Below are 26740 nucleotides of genomic sequence, written 5' to 3' on the forward strand. Positions count from 1 at the left end.
TCTTTTTTTCTGGGTTAAGGACAACATCAAAATGTTTCCACATAACCTCCTTAACTTGAAAAGGTATTAATCAGCTCAGAGTTAGCCTGACATAATCAAATTGGACTTGGTTTTCCACATCAGCTAACTGGTATGCATTTATTTACATCAGCTTTTTAACCATCAGCTGAACTGTTACTTGCAGATGACTTCAGCACTGGAAGAGTTTCATGATTTTTGAGCTTGTTAGATAGAAATATAGGAGTTGGTTTGGGAGGCTGAAGTGGGCGCATCACTTGAGGTCAGGAGTATCAAACTGGCCAACACGATGAAACCCCGTCTCTACTAAAGATACAAAAAAAATTAGCTGGGCATGGTGGTGCACACCTGTAATCCCAGCTACTCAGGAGGCTGAGGCACAAGAATCGCTTGAACCCAGGAGGCAGAGGTCGCAGTGAGCCAAAATCACACCACTGCACTCCAGCCTGGATGACAGAGCCAGACTCTGTCTAAAAAAAAAAAAAAGAAAAGAAAGAAAAAGAAAAAAGAAAAAAACAACAATATAGGATTTGGATGAGTCATAAAAAGAGACTCAGTTGCTTAAATTTTGCTCCTAAAGTGTCAAGGTTTCTCATTTCAAAGTCAATTTTCAAAATATAGGTCATGGTTCTGGATTGATACCCACCATAGTGGCAATATGCTGTTTCTCAGTGTGGAGCCACTTCTGTCACACTGTCCTTCACTCACAATACCAGGATTGGAGTATTCCTTCTATCAGAGCAGGGGGAGCCTCAAAACTGCGGCACTGAGTGGGGATTCCAGGACTTAGGCCACATGTTAGAGATGGAGAAGAGATCATAGTAAGAGACAATCTTGATAATATTCTTTGGGATATGGACGGTGAAGGGAAGAAAGAGCTCACCTAGCATGATGGATGGAAACCCTCAATGTTTACACAATGAAGTTGCCCCTGAAGAAAGAGTGGCTCACCCTGCAACCCATATGAATCACACAACTCCTGTCTGTCCTATCTCTTTAGAAGGCATAAACTAGGAACTTCTTTAACTATTAGCAATTTGATCAAAGTGCTCCCCTATTCTCATTGCAGCTATTGGCTTATTTTTTTCCACTCATACTTGAAGAAAATAGCATCAGTCAGTCATTTATGTGACTAGATTTCGCTTGAAAATAGTGACATTCCTCATGAAGACAGAAGGAAGAACTGCAGTTGTTGAACCATGCCTCATGAAAATGCTTTCTAAATCAAACCGAGTTTCTCTTGGGCCCTGTATAATGGAAAGCACACATCAATTTTTCTCTTGGCATCCAAGGCCACACATACATCAGACACTTGGAGGCAGCCATAGTAAATCCCATGAAACCAAACACGCCACATTGAGGCCAGGAAGGTCCCTGGGAGATCATGTCAGGGGTTGAGAACTTTGGGGTTTCCTTCTTGCTCCTTGAATGGTCCCACAGAGCCAGGCAGGATAGACTTCACGGAACATTTCCACAGCAGCAGGGTTCGCAGGAGTGGAGTGGTTATCACCAGAACAGGATTTTAATTTCATTTTGGATGGAGAAGCATTTCTACTTTATCTCTAGAGATGTATGTGAAACAGCATTTTTTTCATGGTTTATTTCCTGACTCTGACCTCAGGTCAAGGACATAAAGGAGACCAAGCTGCCTTAAAAAACCTTTTGCTTTCTGAAGCAGAGTGTGTGTGTTGGGGGATGAGAGAGGGGGAGAAATGTGAGTTTGAATCAGTTCCCAAATGACTTAGAAACTGAAGGGGCCTTCTCAAATCTTTACGTGACACTGCAAAATTGTGTGTTTTTTCTCTACTTTTCTTATCACCTGTGGTTCATTAAATGCTTTTCCAAGGATGCTTTTTAAATATAAATAATTTTATTTAACCAATTGCTATCATTTGTTATGTGCCAGGATTTTAAAAGTATTATCTTACTTAATTCTCCCAAAGGCTTATATGAGATAGCCACAATTATTATTCCTATTTCATAGATTTTAAAAAGGCAGGTAATAGGGGGGTTGAATAGCTTGCCTAAGATACCCAGCAAGGAGGTGACAGAGTTGAGGCTCAAACCCAAAACTTTCTTTTTTTTTTTTTTTTTTTTTTTTTTGAGACAGAGTCTCGCTCTGTCGCCCGGGCTGGAGTGCAGTGGCCAGATCTCAGCTCACTGCAAGCTCCGCCTCCCGGGTTTACGCCATTCTCCTGCCTCAGCCTCCTGAGTAGCTGGGACTACAGGCGCCCGCCACTTTGCCCAGCTAGTTTTTTGTATTTTTTAGTAGAGACGGGGTTTCACCGTGTTAGCCAGGATGGTCTCGATCTCCTGACCTCGTGATTCGCCCGTCTCGGCCTCCCAAAGTGCTGGGATTACAGGCTTGAGCCACCGCGCCCGGCCAAACCCAAAACTTTCTGACTTTAAGCCTGCACACCCAAACACTGCTCACACGATTTGCAGTGGCACCAAGGTGCCTTGGGTGCTCTGGAGCAGAAAGCTGCACTTGAAGAGAATTTCTGGATAAAACAGAAAGAGCACAAATTTTGTTTAACAATTCACTGTTTAAAATTATTTGTTATCTACTTTTTTTTTTTTAAGTAGAATTTAACCCAAACAAGAGATAACTGGGAATCTCCCACTACCTTAGGATCATCAATCTGAGCCTCAAATTTTACCATAAAGTACTGTTAAAATAGAATAAATAGAAGAGTTGGGTGAGTGTTTTCTAACCCAAGGGCACACTGATTATTACTTTTAAAAATATACACCTGGGGTGTGTGTGTGTATGTGTGTCTGAAAGAGAGAGACAGAATAGTTGTATCCTTTTCTTGAACTGATATTCAATCAAATTAAGGATTCTGGTCAGGGGGAGGGCACTGATATTTCTTGAGCATCAGTTAGGTACTTGCCACTGTACCTGAGGCTTCGCATGACTTTCTCTTCAAACTTTCCCCATGATGCATGTGTGATAACTATCACTAGCTCCTCCCCTCAAGTTGAGTTCAAAGAAGTTAAATAACATGCCTAAAATCACAAATCTAGGCAGTGACAAAGCCAGCCTTCAATCCTGTGTCTATCTGACTCCAACACAAGAGAATACTGAAGAGAACCACAACAATCTGCCTCCTGTAGCCAGCAGATACTTGGCAGTATTATGTCTCCTCTGAGCTTTGCTAACAGAGAGATATAGTTCTGTTTCTCCGTATAGAAATAAAATCTCCTCCTATCTTAATTTAAAAATAATCCATAATATAGTAGGTTGTTTTAAAATAACAGTATTTTAAAATCACAAAGACATAATAACAAGGGTTAGCATCAAAGGTGTGGAGAAACTGGAACCCTCATATACAGTTGGCAGGAATGTCAAGTGGTGCAATTACTTCTGAAGACCGTAGGGCAGTGCCTTTAAGGGTTAAACATAAGTTACCATTTGACCCAGCAATTCCACTCCTAAGTGTGTACCCAGGAGAACTGAAAACCTATCTCTGCACAAAAACTTGTAGATGGATGCCCATAGCAGCATTATAGTGAAAAAGTGGAAATACCTCACATGTCCAACAACAAATGGATGGATAAACAAACTGTGGTACATCCATGTGATAGAATATTACTTGGTAATAAAAGGAATAAAGTACTGATATACGGTACAACATGGATGAACCCTGAAAACATGACACTAAGTGAAAGAAGCTAGTCATAAAGGACAATGTATTATGTTATTCCATTTACATAAAATGTCCCAAATAGGCAAATCCATACAGACAGAAAGATCAGGGGTTGCCAGGGGCTGGGGGTTGGAGGGATGTTGGAGGGAAGATGACAGCTGAAGAGCACAACATGTCTTTTCTGGGGCAATGAAAGTGTTCTGAATTGGTTGTGGTGATAACTGCACAACTCTGTAAATATACTAGAAACTGTGGAAGTATGCCCTTTAAATGAGTGAACTGTATGGTATATGAATTGTACCTCAATAAAGATACTATATATTTATATTTTAAAACTGTACCATGAAAAAAACAAATTATGCATTTGGTAGGCTGTCAATAAATATCCACTGAATGAATGCACCGAGGTACTTAATGGCTATTTTAGAACACTAGCTTATTTAAATTCAAATATGTCTTTTACATGTCTGCAGTGTGAAAAGTATGCTTATTTTGCACTATGTTACCTAAAGTGTGCCCCAGACTCAACTATCCCTGGGACTGAATGCTGATGAATGCTGACATCCTGAGAGGGTCTCCACAGCACTGCTATGCAGGGATTCCACCTCTACCCAGCAGGACCAACTGTAGCAAAGGAATCATCTGCAACTTGCCAACAATGGGGTTGCTGCTAAGTATTAACTAACTGGTCTCTCATCACCCCCATTGAGCCAAACCCAGACATGCAGAGAAGCTCTGGTGTGTCTCAGGACCACCAGCCAATGAAGATATCACCTGGGTCCTGGAATCTGGGGAAAGGAACAAAAATCTCCTTTCTTTACCAGAAAAATTCCCAGAGCAGATCCTGGTGGCATGTATCTATTTATAGCTACATTTGAGCTCAGAAGAGCAAAGAAGAGACTGCGGGAAATCAATATTGTATCAGTCCATTTTCATACTGCTATGAAGAAATACCCAAGACTGGGTAATTTCTAGCAGAAAGAGGTTTAATGGACTCACAATGATGGTGGAAGGTGAAGGAGGAGCAAAGACACGTCTTACATGGCAGCAGGCAAGAAAGCATGTGCAGGGGAAGTGCCCTTTATAAAAACATCAGATCTCATGAGACTTATTCACTACCACAAGACTGCACAGGAAAAACCCGTCCCCATGATTCAATTACCTCCTACCCGGTCCCTCCCATGACACGCGGGGATTATGGGAGCTACAACTAAAGATGAGATTTGGGTGGGGACACAGCCAAACCCTATCAGATACATTCCAGTGTAAAAATGAAAACCAACAGTCAGAGTTATTGAGGGGGAGGGGAAATGAAATAAATAGATGAACTGGAGATCCAGTTGAGGAATTGGCCTGATGTGAACAGTTAAAGAAAATCCAAGGAAAAGGTATCCAAACACTGAGTACATTGAGGAAGAGATAAGGTAGAGGAATACTGGATTAACAGTAAAACAAATAAGCTCAACAGATAAGCTTCTTGCAAGTAGATAAAAATCCATCACTGAGTGCAGATTAGACCACTCTCTTAAAGGAATGGTTTCTAAGCCTTCCTTGTCAGTGAGCAAAAATATCCTAAGGATACTTTTAAAAACACATTATTTTATATCTCTTGAATTCTACATCAAAATGAGACTTGGATCTAAGAAAAGTTTGTAAAATGGAAGTGGGAATGTGGTCCAAAACTGGAAAAGACCTATCCAGGGCACAGGGGCTCAAAGATGCCAGCTGAGCTCCTGACTTCACATCTCCAAGGACTGATTCATTGGTGTTATTTCAGAGTGAATTCAGTCCAGTCTACAAGCAACCTTCCTTGAATGAAACAAAACACAACAAAAGATATATTGTGCACCCCATACATAAAAGATAGCTAGGAGCTTTTGGGTATTTTATTTTATTTCATTTCATTTCTAAAGCAATTCTGTGAAATCGGTATTTTACAGATGAGGAAGAAACTATGGCTCAAATCAAGCAACTTTCCCAAAGCCACACACTACTAAGCAGTAGGGGTAGAATTTTATTCTGAGTTTTCTAAATTCTTACCCACTATTTTCTCTACTGCCCTGTGTATTTTCAAAGCTGGGTTGTAATCAATTTGTTGGGTCAGGGAAGGGCTTCTATAATGAAGGACTGGTGTTTTGATAGAGATGAAAGATCATCTAAGCTAACCAGAGAGAGAACTAAGCTAATCAAAAAGAGAATACTGAGATAGTAACAAGAGGCATTAGACTTTGGAGTATCTGCAAGTCAAGGGACTGTAGGACAAGGAGGACATAGGAAATACTAGTCAAATTAAAATAGCAGTAACTGCCATTGTATGTAGTCCCAAAATATCTGCAGCTTTGACTTAACACTCTGTACTTATGAAGAATATATAAAAAGATAAGAATTTGGAAATTTTAGAATGGAACTTCTCTTTTTTTTTTTTTTTTTTGAGACGGAGTCTCGCTCTGTCGCCCAGGCTGGAGTGCAGTGGCCGGATCTCAGCTCACTGCAAGCTCCGCCTCCCGGGTTTATGCCATTCTCTCGCCTCAGCCTCCCGAGTAGCTGGGACTACAGGCGCCCGCCACCTCGCCCGGCTAGTTTTTTGTATTTTTTTTAGTAGAGACGGGGTTTCACCGTGTTAGCCAGGATGGTCTCGATCTCCTGACCTCGTGATCCGCCCGTCTCGGCCTCCCAAAGTGCTGGGATTACAGGCTTGAGCCACCGCGCCCGGCCTGGAACTTCTCTTAACATTGCTCAAGGTATGTTATTTAGACTGTAAACGTTAACATGTGCTTCCAGAAGGGTCAATATTTGCTATGGCCAGCAAATAAACCAAACTGAGAAGAGAAATAATCATAGTAGCTATCAACTTTGCTTACACAATTCATAAAGACAAGACCTTAATAGAAGCTGTAGTTGATTTACCTACTTATCTATGATGCTTAGTCTGAACTGCATGTCTTCCTTTTGGGTTTTCTGGGTACCAAACCCACCCAGCTAAGCTCCTGTGATTTTTTTTAGTGACATAAGGTAATAGAAAGTAAAATATCCCTGTACCTGGGGGCCCCAAGGACAGGGATCTTTAGTTCTTGGTAACTTTTCTGAATCCGTCACCAATAATGGCCACCACATACAAGCACCTGCAGCTACAAACATTTCAGAAGGAAATATTGGGTCTGTATTTATTTGACATATTGGTCTATCCATTACCAAGTGGAAAGAATACTGGACATAGAGTACTCATGTTATTTTTGTTGTTGTTGTTTGTTTGTTTTTGTGTGTATGTGTATGTATGTGTGTGTTTGAGACACGGTCTCACTCTGTCTCCCACGCTGGAGTACAGTGGTGTGATCATGACTCACTGCAGACTCAACCACCTGGGCTCAAGCGATCCTCCCACCTCAGCCTCCCAAGTGGCTAGGACTATAAGTGTGTGCTACCATGCCCAGCTATTTTTATTTTTTATTTTTTTGGTAGAGATGGGGTCTCACTTTGTTGCCCAAGCTGGTCTCGAACTCCTGAGATCAAAAGTGATCCTCCCACCTTGGCCTCCCAAAACGCTGGGATAACAAGCATGAGTCACTGCGCCTGGCCAGAGAAGGCCCGTGTTCTAATCTACCCTGTGCACTAACTTGTTAGGTGTCCTTCATCAAGGGCTTTCTTCTTTCCTGGGTGCAGAGTTTTCATCTATAAAGTGAGGTCATCTTAAATCATCCCTAAGGACCTCTCCAGTTCTAGGACATTTTGGCCACTGGTTCTGCCTGATAACCTGTCTTAGTGATTTCCTAGCAAGTACCTGTTTCTTGGTCACAGTGCCATCCACAGGGTCCACGTATTCAAAGCTATCCGTCTTCGCCACACTGTAGACATGGCTCCCCACAGCAAACTGCTGGCCAATGAAGGATTTGTCTGTGACCAGGGCCTCCAGGTCCCTCATGATATAATATGTCGTCTTGGGATCCAACCCCTCATAGTCAAACCTGGTGAGGACACAGGAGGAACAGAAACCTAATCAGAGAACCAGCAACTGGGTGGCCCGTTTACAGTCATCTAATCATTGGTTCTGTTTTCAGGGAAGGACAGCACAGAAATGCACCTTCAACTGATCTCCCCTCCTCCATCTGACCCTTACAATCCATTCCCCATACAGCGGCCAGAGTAATCTTGTAAAAATCAGATCATGCCACTTCCTATTGAATCCCTCTATAAATTCCCATCACATTGAGAACAAAACTCAACACCTTAACCTCGGTCTATCAGGCACTGTGGGATCTGCCCTTGCCCACCTCTTTGACTCGACTTTGTTCTGTCTTTTTACCCTTGTTCACTGACTCCAGCCACACTGGCCTCTTCTCCAGTGCACATTGACATTGCACCTATTCCTGCCTCTGGGCCCTTACGCTTGCTGTGTGTTCCCTCTACCTTGTACATTCTTCTGCCAGCTCTTCAAATACCAGGCTCATTCTCTCCTTCCATTTTCAAACCCATTGTCACCATTAGAATGTGACCTTCTCTGACCATCTAAGGCAGCTTCCCCACTCTGTCTTCTTCTCTCATCACCCTTTATATTTTCTTTTGGTAGTTACCCCGAACTGTATGTATTTTGTTTTTATATTTGTTTATCTATTAATTATCTGTCTTTGGCCACCAGAATGTGAGCTCCAGGAGGACAGATACCTTAGCTGTCTTGTTCTCTGCTACTTCTGGTACATAGTAAGTTCTATGTAAATAGAATGGAATGAAAAATGGGAGAAATGGAAGGAAGGAAGGAAAGAGAGAAAAATAAGGTAAAAAGAAAGGGAGAAGGGGAACTGAGCATGCTATAGAACTCTTGGAAACTTGGAAGACATGTCACAATTGTTCCATTCAAAAAAGACCTCCTAGCCAAGAGTATCAAATGTAACAATGGGACTGGAAGTCAATTAGGAAAAAAAGACTAAAAATAATACCAATTGCATTTGTCATTGTGGGGTTTAAAATATGATGATGTATACCAAGAGTTGGCACAGTGCCAGGCACTGGTGCTGAAAAAAGCTAACTACTTTTATTTGCCATCACTACCATAAAGAAACTATATTTTACAATGTCAGGTGGTCTTGGCTGAGACCTAATGGCACACCTAGAAGTGTCTGTTTAAGAAGGAAGCCATAGGAGGGGCAGCTGCACACAAGTCACTGTGGAGGATCTTACATTTGGGCTTCCTGTAGCATAGAAAAAAGGATGTGAGTCCTCAGAGTGAACTGGAAGAAGGAAGCTCTAAATAGTTGTTACTACTTTTTTCCACTTAAAATCTTTTAAGACATCCAGTAAACATCAGCATATTAGCCAAGATGCAAAATATGGAATAATACCATGTCTAGCAATGGGTCCCCTGCATCTATATCCCTTTCTTTTATTCTCTTCCTCCTACACAAGGTGTTTTTTTCTTAGCCTCAGACGGATAAAAAAGGAACTCCCTCAGAACATTCTTTTTCAGCAGTGCATATATTCTGAGACTCCAGTGACTTTAAAGGTAGACATTTGGGGAAGATAGAAACCTAACCAAGGAGAAAGGGGCAGGAAGACAGGAGAAGAGAGTCTAGCAGGAAATAGAGAGGCATTGAAAGAGATTCAGGAGTTGAAAAAAATCCCCTAGTATGATAGATCACATTCAGTCTAGGGTTGAGAATCATCAGATTCGTTTGCCCAAACGTTCACCTTCACATACAAGCAGGATCTAGCACTGCCTTCCACCCCCAAATCCCCAACTGACAACTACCAATAACAACACACTTTCAAGGAAGAAACTCTGAAATGGAGGATTCCTTCCGGGGTCTACTCATACAAGGAAAATAATCTGGAAGATTTTCTCAGATATTCAGGTTCAGTATTAGTTAAAGTGAAATTGTTTTATTATTTTCAGCCTGCCAAGAAAATTGTCAAGCGAGGAATAATTACATTTCCCAAGCACCTTTTAATTTGCCATTTGCTGGGGGTTGAAGAAAATGTTTACCTTTCATTCTATGTGTTTTCTCCTCCCTTTTTCTTTATTTCTGTGATGTTTTTGGACAGAAATCTGAAACATAACTCAATGTCCTAGAAGAAATTAAATCTATCACATATTATTCTCTAATATGGTATTTGTTATGAAGAAGTAATTATCGTGTAAGCTCGTGGCCACAAAAAAATAAACTACATTATAAATACAGTTATCATAACACCGATTATTCAAGACACCAGCTGAAACCTAGATAATCATTCCACAAATTATGAGGAACACATCTCTGATTTAAAGTGATCTCACTAGGTCAGAGGTTGTCAATTATAATATATTTTGTCATGTTGGACTTTTTGGAACAGCTTCATGCAACTGAAGAATGTCATCTGCCAATTAACTCTTGGTATGCCAAGAAAAAAAAAAAACACACACGAATCAGGGGGTTTTGGTACTTGTTAGAAATAATGAGTAAACCAAGTTTCTACCTGTCCTGAGAATTCATTTATTATGATACACTGAATAATTTGAGGTGTTTTGCAAGCTATCACATCCCCAGCTTTCTTGACTAAATGGGAACTAATAATATGATGTCATTGTTGTCTGCATCTCCCAGAAGGTTGCAATCTCTTTGATTTAACGAGTACAATTGTGGGCTTCTTTATTCTCTGAGACACATCTAAGTAAAAGGCTTCTTAACAGAAGAAATAATCACCTTATAAGGGAAGCCTAAAGCTCTCTTTCTGTCCCTTGAGCTCTTGAAACACAACCAAACATTCAAAGTAGTTAACTATTCATAAACAAAGCAAAATGAGTCACAATCTTTGTTTTTAATACAGAGTCTCTGAGACTATCCAAGGATTCCCTTGCCCCACCTCCAAGTTCTTTACAGTTAACATCGTTTCCTACTCCCTCCTCCTAACCCATGGCTTGGTTCTTATTATGTACACATATCTAGCATACCTAGGTTCACACTCCTAGCAAATAACCACACTTCCAGAATACTCTTACTTTCATTTACTTAAACCACAGGAAAGTGACATAGACCCCCAACCCTAAGTTCCTACCCACTGATCTTTCCTTTCCTTCCTTCCAAAATAATGGTTTCCTTTTGTGTACTTCTTTTCCCCCGTTTTTTTGTTTATTTGTTTTGTTTTTTGTTGTTTTTGAGATGGAGTCTCACTCTGTTGCCCAGGCTGTAGTGCAGTGAGTGGTACAATCTCCACTCACTACAACCTCCGCCTCGCCTCCCAGGTTCAAGTGATTCTCCTGCCTCAGACTCCTGAGTAGCTATAGGTGGGCACCACCAAACCCAGCTACTTTTTGTATTTTCAGTAGAGAAGAGTTTCACCATGTTGGTCAGGCTGGTCTCAAACTCCTGACCTCAGGTGATCCACCTGCCTCGGCCTCCCAAAGTGCTGGGATTACAGGCATGAGCCACCATACCCAGCCTGTACCTCTTTTCATGAAGATAAAACTTTAGCAATATCTGGGTCTCTTGAACCATGAGGTTCCTTCAAAGGGTGCCAGCTCAGGCATCTTGGACATTGAACCTGATTATTGGTGAGGAGGTAAGACAGAGGTAGAGCGAGGATTATGAAAGCACTCCAACCTGTCACAGCTTCTGTGTCTGCCTTTTTTACTTGATAAATATGGGTGGAAAACCAACAGGAAATGCCTCTGGTTTGACTGCATGACTCTCACAGCCATGATAGTAACCAAGTAACTTTTCAAAGCTCTGCAGTTCAGAGTTCGTCTTGAGATGGACATCTACCTTATAAGCATTGATGAAAAGATTACAGAGTGATGTCACAAGGAGAAAGGAAATTGGTGCCTTCCAGCTTGGTAGCCTTTGACACCATCCCCAACCATCTATAAGGGGTGATTCAGCTCCAGCCTCTGTGTTCCTCAGATCTTCTGGGAAGATGCCTCCTTTTTAAGGTTCTAGCCCATTAGTTTTAGAAACCTGTTCCAGGAGTAGTTCTTCAGGGTCTATACAGAGACCCTTCCCCTTCTCCTCACCTGCAATAGTAGTGGCGGCCAAATTTGGCCCAGTGATCTCGGACAATTTCCTCCACACTCTGCTTCCGGGCAGCAATAATGGAGAGCCAGACCAAGACAGCCCACAGGCCATCCTTCTCTCGGAGGTGGTCAGAGCCTAAGGGTGAAAGAAAAATTCTACTGAGGATTCATTTCTGGGAGCAAAGCAAAAGCTAAATGAACTAAGAAGACCAGTTAGCAATTGAGTGTTATGTAGACATCATCACCTCTTTATTTTCTTCAAAGCACTTGTCCTTATTTGATGATTTAATGTCCTTATTTAAATGATTAGATCTATGTATCCATTATGTTAAATATGTGTCTCCTAATACATTTGCATTTCTGAAAAATATGCAACTGAAATTCAAATAAAATAATAACAAAAAGTAAAACCTGAATTCTGAAGGAATCAGAGAGCCAAGTTGACATCTCATTAGCCCAATGAGATTATTCATTTATTCAGTAAATATTTGGTGACCCCTACAATATATCAAACATTGTTCTACATCTTGGGGTAAAGCAGTGAATAAGATACTTCTTTACTCATAAAGTTTGAATCCAAGTAGATGGAGTTAGGTAGAGAAAGGCAAAGAAAAGTAGATAAGAGAACAAGATGAATCAAATAAGGACAAGTGCTTTGAAGAAAATAAAGAGGTGATGATGTCACAGAGCATAAGAGCACCAAAAGCTGCTTTACCTAAGGTGGGCTGGCGGTCCCCCCACCCAACAGATATGTCCCCCTGGAACCTGTGAATGTGACCTTGTTTTGGGAAATACTCTTTGCAGATATAATTAAGTTAGGAATCTTGAGGTGAGATTATCTCAATCTCATCTGGATTATCCAGGTAGCACCTAAATACAACAATAAATGTTCTTATAAGAAGAGGAGAAGACACAGAAGAGGAGAAATACAGACGGGCAAGCTATATGCAGATGGAGGCAGAGATTACAGTTATGCCGCCACAAGTCATAGAACGTGTGGAGCCACCAGAAACTGAAAGAGGCAAGGGGAATCCTCCTCTACAGCCTTCCAAGGAAGCATGGTCCTGCCAACACCTTGATTTTAGACTTCTGGCCTCCAGAACTATAAGAGAATACATTTGTACTGCTTTAAGCCACCCAGTTGGTGGTGATTTGTCATGACAGCCCTAGGAGATTAATACAGATAGTTAGGGTTTGCCCCCACTGAGGTAATGGCATCTGAGCTGACACCTGAGAAGGAGTTAGCCACGCCAAGATCTGGGGATGACATATTCCAAGCTAGGGCACAGAAAAAGCAAAGTCCCTGAGGTAGGAATGAATAGAGAAGCTAAATCCCACAGCTATTCATATAGAAAGTGTTAGAAGCAGTTCTTATTGCATCATGCACACAAATGAAGACTGCAGTCTAAATGACCAGCTTCCTGTGCAATGAGAACCCAGAAGAGTGTGTGTGTCACAGGCCCATTTAGGTATCTGTTAGCCAATTATAAGCTCTCTCTGAAGTGAATAAAGCCCTGAATTGAAAGAAATGTGTTGTATTGTGAGACATGAGGTACTCTGGCGTAAGCTTTAGAATTAGGGCTTAAGCCAAATTGCTACCTCACAGATGTGTGGCAAGTTATTACAAAGTCATTAATTCCCCTGAGCCTCAGCTTCTCATTTGTAAAATGGGGACCCCATCACCCATTTTGCGGCACTGTTGTATCAACTTAAGTTAAGAGGACAAGCTCTAGAGTTAGATTTCTCATGTTCTAATCCTGGCTCAGTCATTTAGCTTTGTTTGCAGTACTGATCTGTAACCTATGGACAATAACATCCCCGACCCCGTGGGGTTACTGTCAGGATTAAGCAAGTAAATATGCCTAGATGTTTAGAACGCTGACTGGGATATCACACATTTTTGCTGTTGATCTTGTTGGTGATTTTAATAAAGCTGTGTGCATTACCGCAAGGTGCTGATTCCTCAATACACGCTTTCAGAAATTGTTCTTGGTTATTCATGTAATTTTATCCTTTAACTCTAGCAATAGTAACATCTTAAGAAACAGGACTGGGTCCATGGGGTGGACCTTCTTGCAGCAGGGCAATGAGAATGGACAACAGTGCTCTTGGGTTTCGGAACTATGAAACGTACATAGAAAATATGAAAACCGACAAGGGAGACCCAGTGCCACAGAGCTGTTTAACCCCTGAAAATGGGATCAAACAATACTTAAGTCAAACATCTTTGACAACTTCTAACTAAAGCTACAGACCATTTATCGTGCTTGTGACATTTATGGTGTTAAATGTTAAATATTTTTTCTCAATAAGGAAAACATGCAAACCTGAGGGTGGCCATGAAGGTACTAAAATCAATAAGAGAAAGGGTCAGGTTTTTAGTTCTTCCTATACACTGATCAAGGGTCTGCTAATGGCACTGCTGGATGTCCAGTTGTGGTTGACTCTGGGTTAACAGGACCCTGGGCATTAATCATCACACCATAAAGTGTCTTTAATCTCATCCAGTGAATTCTTCACACTGCTACAAAAATGGAAGAAGTTTGGAAGACTGAGTTAGCTCCATGGCCAACTGCCAAAAAACAAGTCTAGGAAACCCTGCCCAGTGGGATCATTTCAAAACCTTTTGTCCTTTTATAGCTGAAAAAAAAATCACTTTTATTTACTGGCTAGAGAAAAATACCCTTTTGTTCTAAAATGTGGGCTTTGTGTACCTTCGAACTCCAGCTGGATTACATTACCTAGAGATAGAACCATTAGATGCTGTTAAATCTGTGAGATAAGATGTCATAATTTAGTGCTAGAGGGACATAAAGTTCTTTTAGCTGGATAAACAAAAAAAAAACCCACCTCAACATTTGTAGCCAATTGCATAGTAAATTGTGAGTTGGCTTGAATATCCTTGCCTCCAAGTTAAACATTTGCCAAGGTTAATAAGGGGCTGATGATGAAGTAAAATTAACAATGCCCTTTAGAGTTCTTTGAGTTTGGGACAGAGACATTAATGATGCTTCAATTACACAGATGTTTTCACTGGATGATTATAGTGTACTTTGGAGTGGGTTTGGGGGCTATAACTCTCCTTTTAAAAAGCCTTTCAGGCAAGTGAACGCTAATGCTATATCAGCGACAGGCAGATTAAACAAGAAATGCCAGAAAGCACAAAGGCATCAAACGGTTTTCTAAAATCCCACTATAAACAGAGTAAAAATGGGAGTAGAAATGTTCACGCTATATATATAACAGGGATAATAGGCTGGATATTTTTTAATGTTTTCATAAGTCAATAAGAAAAAGAGAAAACTCAATGGACAATGGCATGAAAGGGCACAAGCATGCAATTTTCAGAGGAAAATACTAACAGTCAACATTGGAACAAAAGTTCACCCTCATTGTGGTCGAAGAAAAGTATGTAAAATGGGATACCATCTGGGGCCTGTCAGGTTAGCAAAGGTTGGACGGGGGAAGAGTTAACTTAATAATGATCAATAGTCTTTAAAAATATCATTCAGCTTTCGACCTAGCTATTTTATTTCTTAACCTTAAGTCATAGGACATTCAATGAAGTAGATAAAAGGATAAAGAAAAATTGGAAAAATATTGTTTTATTTTTCTGAGACAGGGTCTCGCTGTCACCTGGGCTGGAGTGCAGGGGTTCGATCATGGTTCACTGCAGCCTCGACCTCCCAAGCTCAAGTGATCCTCCCACCTCAGTGTCTCTAGTAGCTGGGACTCTAGGTGCACACCACCATGCCTGGCTAATTTATTTATTTACTTTTTTAGAGGTGGGGGTCTCACTATGTTGCCCAGGCTTAATTGTTGAACAATAGGATCATTGTACAAAATTTATTCAAAACCTTGTGTGCAGACAAAATAAATCAAATAAGAATCTTTGGTAACACAGAAAACCATGTTTATTCAATTCTTCTTATTTTATTTTATTTTATTTTTATAGTTTCAGGAGGTACAAGTTCATGGATATACTGCCTAGTGGCTTTTAGTGTATTTATCACTTAAATAGAAAACATTGTATCCAATAGGTAATTGTTCATTCCATTTTAATAAATGAAAAATCAGTTTACTAAAAAAGAATATTCAGTATATTTTTATAAAAAATATGTGTATATGTATGTGCACAGGTAAACAGAAGAATATTCACCAAAGTGTTAACATGCTTATTATCTCTGAAGTGGTAGAACTGCAGATGTTTTTCCTTTCTTTCCTCTTAAATATTTTCACAACAATGTATTATTTCATAAGAAAAAAATAAATTTTTAAAGTTGTTAGCCGGGCACGGTGGCTCACACCTATAATCACAGCACTTTGGGAGGCTGAGGTGGGTGAATCACCTGAGATCAGGAGTTCGAGACCAGCCTGGCCAACATGGTGAAACCTTGTCTCTACTAAAAATACAAAAAAAAAAAAAAAAAATTAGCCGGGCATGGCGGCAGACACATGTAATGCCAGCTACTTGGGAGGCTGAGGCAAGAGAATCATTTGAATCCAGAAGGTAGAGGTTGCAATGAGCTGAGATCACACCACTGCACTTCAGCCTGGGCAACAAGAGTGAAACTCCATCTCAAAAAATAAAAAAAAAAAAGAAAATTGTCAATGATGCATAGAAATTCACATTTAAAACATGCCTTTTCTAGAGTCATATAGTTGGGCTCATCTAGTATGTATTTTTTTTCTGATTGTCTTCTTTTGCTTAACAATATGCATTTACGGTTCCTTCATGTCTTTTTATGGCTTGAGAGTGCATGACTTTTTAGCACTGAATAACACCAGCACAATTTTTGAAGCTTGCTGCCTGGCTAAGGACATTGCAGGGAGAATGTACCCATATTTCCAAAGCTGTAAGTACCACTCACCTTGCCTTTCTCATCCAACCTAGCCCAACCCAAAGCCCATGCAACCTTACTCTGAGCAGCCCTGAGAAGCAGCCAGTTCCACCCACACACCAGAAAGAGGGTGCTCAGCTCTTCTCTGCCATAACTCCAATAAAAACTGGTACAAAAAAAGAAGGCCTTTTTTTTTTTTTTCTAGAGAAATATCACTGTTCTCCCTCCACCCAAATTAAACTTTGAATCTTCTCAGTCTTCAAAACCATGCTACGTGAGCTAGGCAGTACACTAGTAAGTATATTGCCCTCACAAAAGAAAAGGAAAAATAAAGAGAATGCTCAATCATCTTAAAGGTGTTTTCTTCACATGGAAACACCAGTGTGGACACAGCTCAATAAAGCATCACATGCATTACTAACAGATCAAGCCACTACAGCTGAAACTCAGATAAGGAAATTCTAAATTTGTCAATTAGGAAAAATATAAGTCAATTTGCACCTGTTGCCAGCTCCAAGTTGTAACATAGGTTAACAATTTTCAAGTCTGCACTGCACATTAGAATCACCTAAGGAACTTTTAAAAAATACCAGCTCTCAGGTCTCACCTTGAACCAATAAAATAAAAACTTTTAATGATGGGGCCCAGGCATTGGTATTGCTTTTTAAAAAACTCCTTGGGTGATTTTCACAGGCAGCCAGGCTTGAGAGCCACTTGCTTCGGCAGAAAGGCACCGACCCTATGCATTCTCATGTTTGGGGCAGATTGCCTGGAGGTAGTGAGTTAGGCCTCTTCCTCTTTTTACTTGAATGTGGTGCTAAGGGAATGCAGCCATTGGTCTCCCATTTAATGCACGGCTCTGACCTTGCTAACATGAGGGTTCTCACTGGAGTCAGCTTCAGTATCAAGGTCTCTCCTTGCCATTTTCATCTGGAAAACTGAGGACCTTGCCAGCTTTGGAATGACCAGCTCATCCTAGTTTGCATGGGATTTTCCCACTTTTAGCACATAAAGTCCCACATCCCACCGAACTTCTTAGGCCTGGACAAACCAGGATTGTTGGTCATACAATAAGAAAGGCCTGTCACTCAAAGAGGTTCCTGATTATTTTTGAAGCACAATTACAAGGAGGATAAATTCTACTCTAAGAAGAAAGCAGCAAGGCACCAGGCACTGTGCTAGGGGATTTTATGCATCTATTATTTAATTTCCATAATTTGATAGCCCCCTTTTACAAATAAGAGATTGAGCTTAGGTCATCTGTATGAGGTCACACAGCTACTAAGTGGTAAAAAGAGGGTTCCAAGTTGGGCAATTTGGCTCCAAAGCCTATGGACAACTGCCACTGGATTATCCCAGCAATGCTGTGACCCTCAGGAGTTGCAAGAAAGCAGGTAAAGCATCCTATGTGATGAGAGCTGGGGCAGGCTTTCTAAAGGACAAGCTGCAAATTTTCCCTGTATTTCTCCAGTTTACCTTTTTTCATTTAGAAATGGTTTTCATTAATTTGCAGTGAAATTCTTCTCACCCTTTTTCAGCTACTCAAGACAAAACTTTGTCTTTGAAAAATAGTGGAGTTATGAGGTTGAAGTGGGATCACTCTTTTTGGGTGGATCTGAGATTTGAGAACATGCTACAGAATTGTGATGGAGATAGATCAATCGGTAGACTGATAGATTGATTTTCATTTCTCAAAACACTTATGTTCAGATCTTTAACATCAGGCAAAAAAGCAAGGCTCACTGAAAAAAAAGTCACCTTCTGTGCTTAAAAAAATGTTCTTAAATGTACCAATGTTCATCAACTAGAGAACAAAGCTCTCCTGCATGTAAGTCTGTCAGAGCCAGGTGTGAGCGCAGAAGAGTCCGACAGCAGCAAAGGACACATCCTGTGCTGTGGGCAATGTGGCTCCCAATGAATAATTCTATGTCACAACACATTTAATAAGTAAAATAATAATAAATAGTGTTGCACACAAGGCTGATATCCTGACCACAGCAACACCCTATAAACTCCCTGAGGGAAGGGCCTGTGTCTGAAATTACTCCTCACTCTACCCTGGGCTGGCTCATAGAAGGTGTGCAGTAAATGTTCATTGAATGAATAAATGAATGCCTCTCTAGTATGTAGTACATTTAATTCATCAGATTTGCTCCTCACTAAGGGTAGCTAGTTAGAAGCAACCTGAAATATCATGATGGAAGAAACCTACAGATCATCCCCTCAGACGAAGTTGTCTCGCAGTGAGGAAACTGAATCCCAGAGAAGCTAAGCTGTTTGTCCAAGAGAGGGGGAGTCAAGATGGAAGTTGGGTCCCTTAACCTCTCATGCCGTGCTGTTTACATGACACCATTCTCCCAAGTCACCTGGCATTCCTTCCACCTTCATCCAAAAGAATAACCAGGAGGGGACTGGCGAGGGTGGGAAATGACTCATTAGCATGACCTGAAAATAGCAGCAGCAGATACTGTGAAGCCAGCAAGGTAGGGTTTGAATTGTGGCTCGGCCAGTGCGACCTTGGCCAGCGGCTTGACATTCCTCCCTAAACCTCAATGACTTCATCAATAAAATGGGGTCATTAGGGTTCCTACCCCATCATTGTGAAGAAGACTCTAAAATAAAGTACAAGCAGTGCTAGGAATTGTGTCTATCATTTAGGAGGCATCAAGCCATCCATCTCAGAACAGGGAGCACATTAACCATATCATGGCCAGCCAGCTGGCACACTTCCCTCACAGAGCATACCAGCATGTTCCTAACTCATAGATCCCAACTCATTTTTTTTTTGTCACCAAGGCAGATAGGAACAACAGGACTCTTTAAGAGTTGTCTTTTTCTTTTAGATGGAGTCTCACTCTGTCACCCAGGCTGGAGTGCAATGGCACGATCTTGGCTCATCACAACCTCCACCTCCTGGGTTCAAGCGATTCTCCTGCCTCAGCCTCCCGAGTAGCTGGGATTACAGGCAACTGCCACCACGCCCGGCTAATTTTTGTATTATTAATAGAGATGAGGTTTTACCACGTTGGCCAGGCTGGTCTTGAACTCCTGACCTCAGGAGTTCACCCTCCTTGGCCTCCCAAAGTGCTGGGATTACAGGTGTGAGCCACCACACCCAGTCTCTCTCTCTTTTTTTTTAAAGAGACAGGTTCTTGCTATGTTGCCCAAGCTGACCTTGAACTCCTGGCCTCAGGCAGTCCTCCTGCCTCAGCCTCCCACATAGGCACAAACCACCATACCCCGTTTAAGAATTGTTCCTTGACAGGTCATACACTGAACCAAAAATCTCGCCAGTGGCTTTTAAGGTTGAAGACCTGTCACTTCTACAGTCACTATACTGTGTTCTCAGTGGGGCCACCTAGTAACTAGTAGTCTCCTAGAATGCAGATTGGGAAGCCTCAAAGCACAACTTTAGGGATTGTATCTAAATCCCAAGGGACAGTTCTCCTTGTTAAAAGTCCCCTACTAGACACTGGGAAAAGAACCCCTTAGTCGGTTTGGAAGTCTTCAGTCTCTGACCAAGGGCCATGATGTCCCCATCAGTACTAGGATACTCTGGTCAGTACAGATGTGGTCTCGGAAGCCCCACTCCTTTGTTTCTGCTCCACAATTAGGTGTCACACAACACTCCCTCTTACCACTTTTCGTCAGCTTGGAGGATTAATAGAAGGATCAATGGAACTGGGACCATTGAGACTCCAAGAAAGGGATCTCAGGTAATGGAGACATTCTTCCAATGCTAAGTGAGAGTTCTGTTTCCCGGCACAGGTGTTGATCATTCACAGAAGATCCAGAAGGGAGTTTCAATTTTCTGGCTTTATAAGAAGGCTCACGGGGATGTCAATCATAGCACCTCTGTGCTCTGGCCCAGCCTAGATTGAACTGCATACATGCACTCAGACTGTTTCAAATAGCCCCACAGAGAAACTGCTCATCTAGCACTGATAATGCTGTCATCATGGCCTCCTAACCCCACATCTGCAACCCAGCCAAATTTATACACACTGGCAACAAACAAGAAAAAGAAGTGCAGTAGGACCTCAGTAATCTGAAATGCATGGCTATATGGCCTCTTTCTCTCTCCTTGAGACTAGAGTCGGCAGATGCAAAAACAGACAAATGTAGAGGGAATAACCATCCAGATAGGCAATGGACTAAAGTTTTCCTATATTTTACCTTTTGAAGACATAAAATAGTAAATGTAATAATTGTATAAATAAGAGACAGTTAAACTTATTCAGTGTTTGTGCAACAGCACTACTGTGAACCCAATCTTCAGTTAGGATATACATCATTCATATGTGAAATATAAATGAAGAAAGAGGCGTGGCCCTAAACATGTTACAAACTCTACAATTCTCAGGGGAAATAAAATGTTCATTCACAAAGTAACTGGAGAATAATAACATAAAGCATAAGACAATAAAGCACAAAGTGACTATGCTAAAGTCAGTAAGAATTTGGTGCATACAAAAGATCACTAAAGCTGGAACCTAGCCCACTGTTGAACATGGCTATTTCTGTTATTGTCAACAACCACAGGCATAAGAAATAAACAAGTTAATACAACAAATTATAAATACTTTAAAATCTGTTTATTAACACTAGTTTCAGGAAGGGAGATCTTCCTAGAAGCATGTTGTTAGCTATTAGTTTGTGCTGATGATTATAATGATTGAGAATATTTAAAAATTATATTTTATATAATTCTAATTTTATCACTCATAACATTTCTCCCCATCCCTTTCCAAATAATCTATATTTGTGCGATTTTGTTTTATAAACCTTCCCAAATCTTGGGATACCCAAACACCCAGATCTTCAGAAACACATCCATTTAAGGATGACAAAAAGATAACTACTAGTAATGCAAGGAAGAAATGACAAAATGAAAATTCTTTGTTTCTTCCTTCTACCCACCTACCTTCCATTCATCTTTCCAGCCTTCCTCCCCTTCTACCGTTCATCCTTCTATCTTTCCACCCATCCTACAACCATTTACTTAGGGCCGAACATTTATCAAACAAATAGAGCTGAACAAGATAGACATGGGCCCTGTTTTCAGGGCATTTACAATATTGGCAAGGAATCCATGCATGGAAGCATCCAGCAAACCTCAGAAGACTGGAAAGATACTCAGGAGTCCTTGTGACACAGAATACACACATACTCAGGGCCTCATCTTGTGCAAGAAATTGCGCACATGTGAAAACAGTCAACCTCAAGAGCACCAGGCTGTACTCAGAGTTCACAGTGGACAAATTTGGTGTGACAAGTATGGACAACTGATGCTAATGCCAGGAGCTCTGGATTCAATTCCAAATTTCTAGAAAGAGATGAATACATACAAAAGGTACATACTAAGTGCTTATTAAAAAAAACTGTTATTTTTGTGAAAGACTCAACAAAATACTTACTTGGAAAAAATAAACATTGTTACACCACTTGATTTTTGTTAGCAAATTTGTATGCCTATTGACATTAGCTTTTAAAGAATACATAGTCAAAAGTAATAGTGGCCGGCATGGTGGTTAATGCCTGCAATCCCAGCACTTTGGGAGGCCAAGGTGGGTCGATCACTTGAGGCCAGGAGTTTTAGACCAGCCTGGCCAACATGGCAAAATTCTGTCTCTACTAAAAATACAAAAATTAGCCAAGGGGTGATGGTACACGCCTGTGGTCCTGCTACTTGGGAGGCTGAGGCATGAGAATCACCTGAACCCAGGAGGCAGAGGTTGCAGTGAGCCGAGATAGTGCCACTGCCTTCCAGCCTGGGCAACAGAGCAAGACTCTATCTCCAAAGTAATAATAATAATCATACTGAAGATGGTAGCCAGGCTTGGAGATCTTCCAGACATTCACACAGAGAACGATTCTTCAGTATTACCTGTGAGTATTAACACAGCTCTGGGCTGTGACAATTTATGTATTCCCAAAATGGTATGACTTCTTAGAAAACTAATGATAATGATGGAAACCAATAGAACATTTTCAACAAATTTCCCCCAAAACTTCAAAGTTTTTGTTTTATCAGATCTTAATGTTACTGTTTTAACACAGTATGTTTTTATGTATGGGAACAAGCCCAGATTTCTTCAAATTTAGAACTTTAGAGGAGTAGCCAGAATGCCATTTAGATGAACAATCTTCTTCTATTTAAGTCTGAGGATTGACAAAACGTTCTCCTTTTCCCTTGTAAAGCAGTTTTCTGAGACCCTTCCCAGGAAGTGGGTACATACCTGGTCCCAGCACAAAATATGACTTGGCTTCTTAAGTGACCTTGGTTCTTCAATAGAGCAAGAAATGCAGGCTTCCTATTTTTCCACGACCTGGAGCTTTCCAAGGGAGAGAAGTCCCAGCACTGACACCTGTCACCAGCTTATGACCTTGGCAAGTTCTGAGGGCTCAAGATGCTGGCAAGAGAAATTTTCACTCAAGATACATCTTTCTTCTTTTGAATCTATCCTTGGGTAAAAGCTTAGCATTCTCAGCCTGAGGCAGATCTGTATTTTGAAGCTTTCTTGGCATGAAACTACACATTTCTGGTTGGTACTCAGTTACATGACCCAGGGATGCTGGAAAAAAGCCTTCAGTTGAGAAAGCTTGGATCAATTTTAGAAGTTTCCCCCTGTACTGAGGCTAGAATCTTCCATCTCTCCTCCTGTAGTTAGCTCATTTAATTCTGAAAACCATATCCCAAGATGGAGAGCGCCTATGATCAGCTGACTTTTACAGGTTGTGAATAAGGGTCAGAGAGGCCACATGGCTTGTCTATAAATAGTAGGCAAGGGTCTCAAATATGGGTCATCAGCCTGACATTCCTGTGCCTTTGTACTGCCACATCCAAACCTGGTGTGGCATCTCAGCACATTCTTGCTACTCATTCTCATGAAAAGCAAAACTACTGGTTTTCCCTTAAGCAATGTTTTCTATTCCTGACTGCACATGGGAATTACTTGAGGATCCGTATTTAAAATGCAGGTTCTCAGGCTCCACATTGCCAGGGATTCAAAGTGGGGGTGAGGTGGAAAATCTGCATTTTTAATAACCTTCCCTTGTGATCCTGTCACAGCCAGTTCAGTGCAGTAAGGAAGCTCAGTGCAAGAGCAGAATAAAGCCACTTTCTCTTTCCAAGGCTGGGTGGCCTAACTCCTTCAGACTTTGGATGGGGCATTTACTGCTGAGTGTGGGAGAGAGAGAACATTGTTTTCATAGGAGAGACTAATTAGCACAGTGGAAAGTGGCATACACTTTAGGGCAGGGGACTTGTCTTTAATTTTTTCTTTTTTTTTTTTGCCATAGTCTCACTCTGTCTCCCAGGCTGGAGTGCAGTGGTGCGATCTCAGCTCACTGCAACCTCTGCCTCCCAGGTTCAAGTGATTCTCCTGCCTCAGATTCCCAAGTAGCTGGGATTACAGGCGTCTGCCACCATACCCGGCTAATTTTTGTATTTTTAGTAGAGACGGGGTTTCATCATGTTGGCCAGGCTGTCTCAAACTCCTGACCACAAGTGATCTGCCCACCTCTGCCTCCCAAAGTGTTGGGATTACAGGCATGAACCACCACACCCGGCCTGTTCCACTGTAATTTAATTCAAGCAGAGAACTTTTCCAAGCTCCATAGGCACTGAGTGAGTCACTTAACCACGTCCTGGGCTTGGGGGCTTTATCTTGTCTGTCAAAGCAGCCTAAAGTCACTTTAACCTGCAGAATGGCAGAGAAGGCAGTATTTTAAAGCCTTATACACTGAAAACTCTCTTGTGCTCCTTTAAAGGAAAATGATAGATAACTATAAATTGAGAGACTTTTAAAACTACCTTCAAGCCCAGCCTACGTGTTGCAATCAGCATAGCTGTCTAAAAACAAAGCTTGCTGCAGTGTCTGTAAGCAGACATCCCACCATGCAGAATGTGCCATCCTATTTCTGGTTGACTCAAGTCCCAGTATCCAAGATGCACAGGCAAAGGGCTTTAAGAATTGCCCCCTCACCTGTATTTGCAATACTACTTTTTGAAACTTCCTCCTCTACCCTACCCTATACATCAAAGGTCAGCAAACTACAGCCCATGGGCCAAATCTGGACTTAATTTTTTGTAATTAACGTTTTATTCAAACACAACCTTGCTCATTTGCTTATATATTGCCTATAATTACTTTTGTCCTACAATGACAGATTTGAGTAATTGTGATGGAGACCTTTGTCTCACAATCTGTGGGCCTCTTGGCCCCCAAAGCCTAAAATATTTACTATCTGGCCCTTTATGAGAAAAGTTTGCTATAGAACCAGTCTTTTTTAGACTTTTTTGACTAAGACCTACAATACATACATTTTTCCATGCAATCTGCTATACTCATACATGCATCTACGCATATTTACATGCACACATGAACATTTCAAAAACAGGATCTTTACTGCATGAAATGAACACGTCCCCATATTCCCTGCTCTCCCACCTCTATTCCTCCCTGGACATCACTCCCTGGCAAGACCTTGCTCTTTCCTCTCTATGTGTACATCCACTGCTCCAATCCTTCTGTAAGCACTCATTTAACTTCCATCTCTCATAAAGTGTGCTTCAAATCTCCAGCCCAAAAGCACTTTCTCCTTTTGTCATCTCCCATAGCATGCTTTCTACTCCTCAACTGCGGTGCTTCAAAGTTTCTGCTTTGTAGAGCAACCATCTATGCATCTCTCTCTCTCTCTCTCTCTCTCTCTCTCTCTTTCTTTTTAGACAGTGTCTTGCTGTGTCACCCAGACTGGAGTGGCATGGCTCATCATAGCTCACTGCAGCCTGGAACTCCTGGGTTCAAGAGAATCTTCTGCCTCAGTTTCCCAAGTAGCTAGGACTACATGTACATGCCACCACCTGGCTAATTTTTTTATTTTTTGTAGAGATGGGGTCTTATTTCGTTGCCCAGGCTGGTCCTAAACTCCTGGGTTCAAGTGATCCTCCCTTCCTTGGCTTTCTAAGTGCATCTTTCTTATATGCCCTAAAGTGCTCAGAAATTCGGACAGGTGTGGTGCTGAGCATTTTGTATTCTACACACCATCCAACGCAATGCCTGGTACTGTGTGTCAGCACTGAATAAATGTTTATTGAATTGAAATAGGCAAATATTACTAAAAGCATAACATGGCTTACACATGGAATGTTTATCTCTTTAATTGGAAACTAAAAGTCTATAATATATTATAAACACTTAATAAATGCTTATAAAGACAGAGAAAAGAGATAACTTGTACTTACCATTTTTCATTCCAGTTTCTAGATTTATTTTACTAACTAGTGGCAGAATTATTTTATATGATATATAATTTCTAATTTTTTGAGTTACAGTCACTGGTCTAAGCACACCAAAGAGGAAGGAAATCACTCTATTTGTTAGGGCCCCAGCAGAAAAAGGGTATACTAGTTTTGGCTGTCCAGAGCAGAGCTACCATCTGCATATCCTGAATTTAGACAGTAGTACTTGAGAAAGCTTGATATGGTCTCTTTTTGTCCCAGGAAACAAAGATGTGTGACATCTCTCATGTACTATTAATTGTAGTGTTGGTAGGGTCCAACTGATTCGTGTAAGAAGAGAAAACATCCCAGGAAAAATTCCTTCATGAAGCCCAACATGACTTGAAATACTCATGATCATTTAGAGTGAATTTGTTGTAATCTGTTTAAGTAGGACCCATAGAACTTATTCTCAGAAATTCAAGTATGAGTTAATACCAGGAAATCAATTATGATATTTCATTATATTCATATAACAAAAAAGAAAAAACATTAATATATCACTAGATTCTGACAAGGTACCTGATAAATCCAGCAGTCATTTCTAATAAGACTCTAAGTAAATAGGAATGGGAACAACAGTCTATATAAACATGATAAAGATTTTACCAATATTAAAAAGCAATCATCAAAACAGATGGTAAAGTATTAATACTAAATCCATTGCCACTAAAATTAACTTTTTATTACTTATTATTTTGAAGATGATAGCTACTGAAATAAGATAAGAATATGAAATAAAGGGTGTATGTATGTTCTCACTTATAAGTGGGAGCTAAATGATGAGAACTGATGAACACAAAGAAGGAAACAACAGACACTGGGATCTACTTGAGGAGGAGGGTGGGAGGAGCGAGAGGAGTAGGAAAGACAACTATTGGGTACTGGGCTTAATTCCCAGGTGATGAAATAATCTGTACAACAAACACCTGTGACATGAGTTTGCCTATGTAACAAACATTCACATGTA

The 26740-nt window shown here is 40.9% G+C and overlaps 1 protein-coding gene across 2 annotated transcripts in view; it reads right to left on the minus strand.

Annotated features, from left to right (window-relative positions):
* Positions 1 to 26740, minus strand: part of PGM5 (phosphoglucomutase 5) — a 178761-nt gene that overhangs the window by 39965 nt on the left and 112056 nt on the right. For both annotated transcript variants that reach the window (XM_033237162.1, XM_033237161.1), the window contains exons 9-10: positions 11647 to 11782; positions 7447 to 7630 (exon numbers count right to left, since the gene is read on the minus strand). In XM_033237162.1, the coding sequence (XP_033093053.1) occupies positions 7447 to 7630; positions 11647 to 11782 (320 nt within the window). The remainder of the gene's footprint in view (positions 1 to 7446; positions 7631 to 11646; positions 11783 to 26740) is intronic.

Source organism: Trachypithecus francoisi, unplaced genomic scaffold (assembly GCF_009764315.1).
Source record: "Trachypithecus francoisi isolate TF-2019V2 unplaced genomic scaffold, Tfra_2.0 Lachesis_group16, whole genome shotgun sequence".
In the NCBI taxonomy this organism is placed as follows: domain Eukaryota; kingdom Metazoa; phylum Chordata; class Mammalia; order Primates; family Cercopithecidae; genus Trachypithecus; species Trachypithecus francoisi.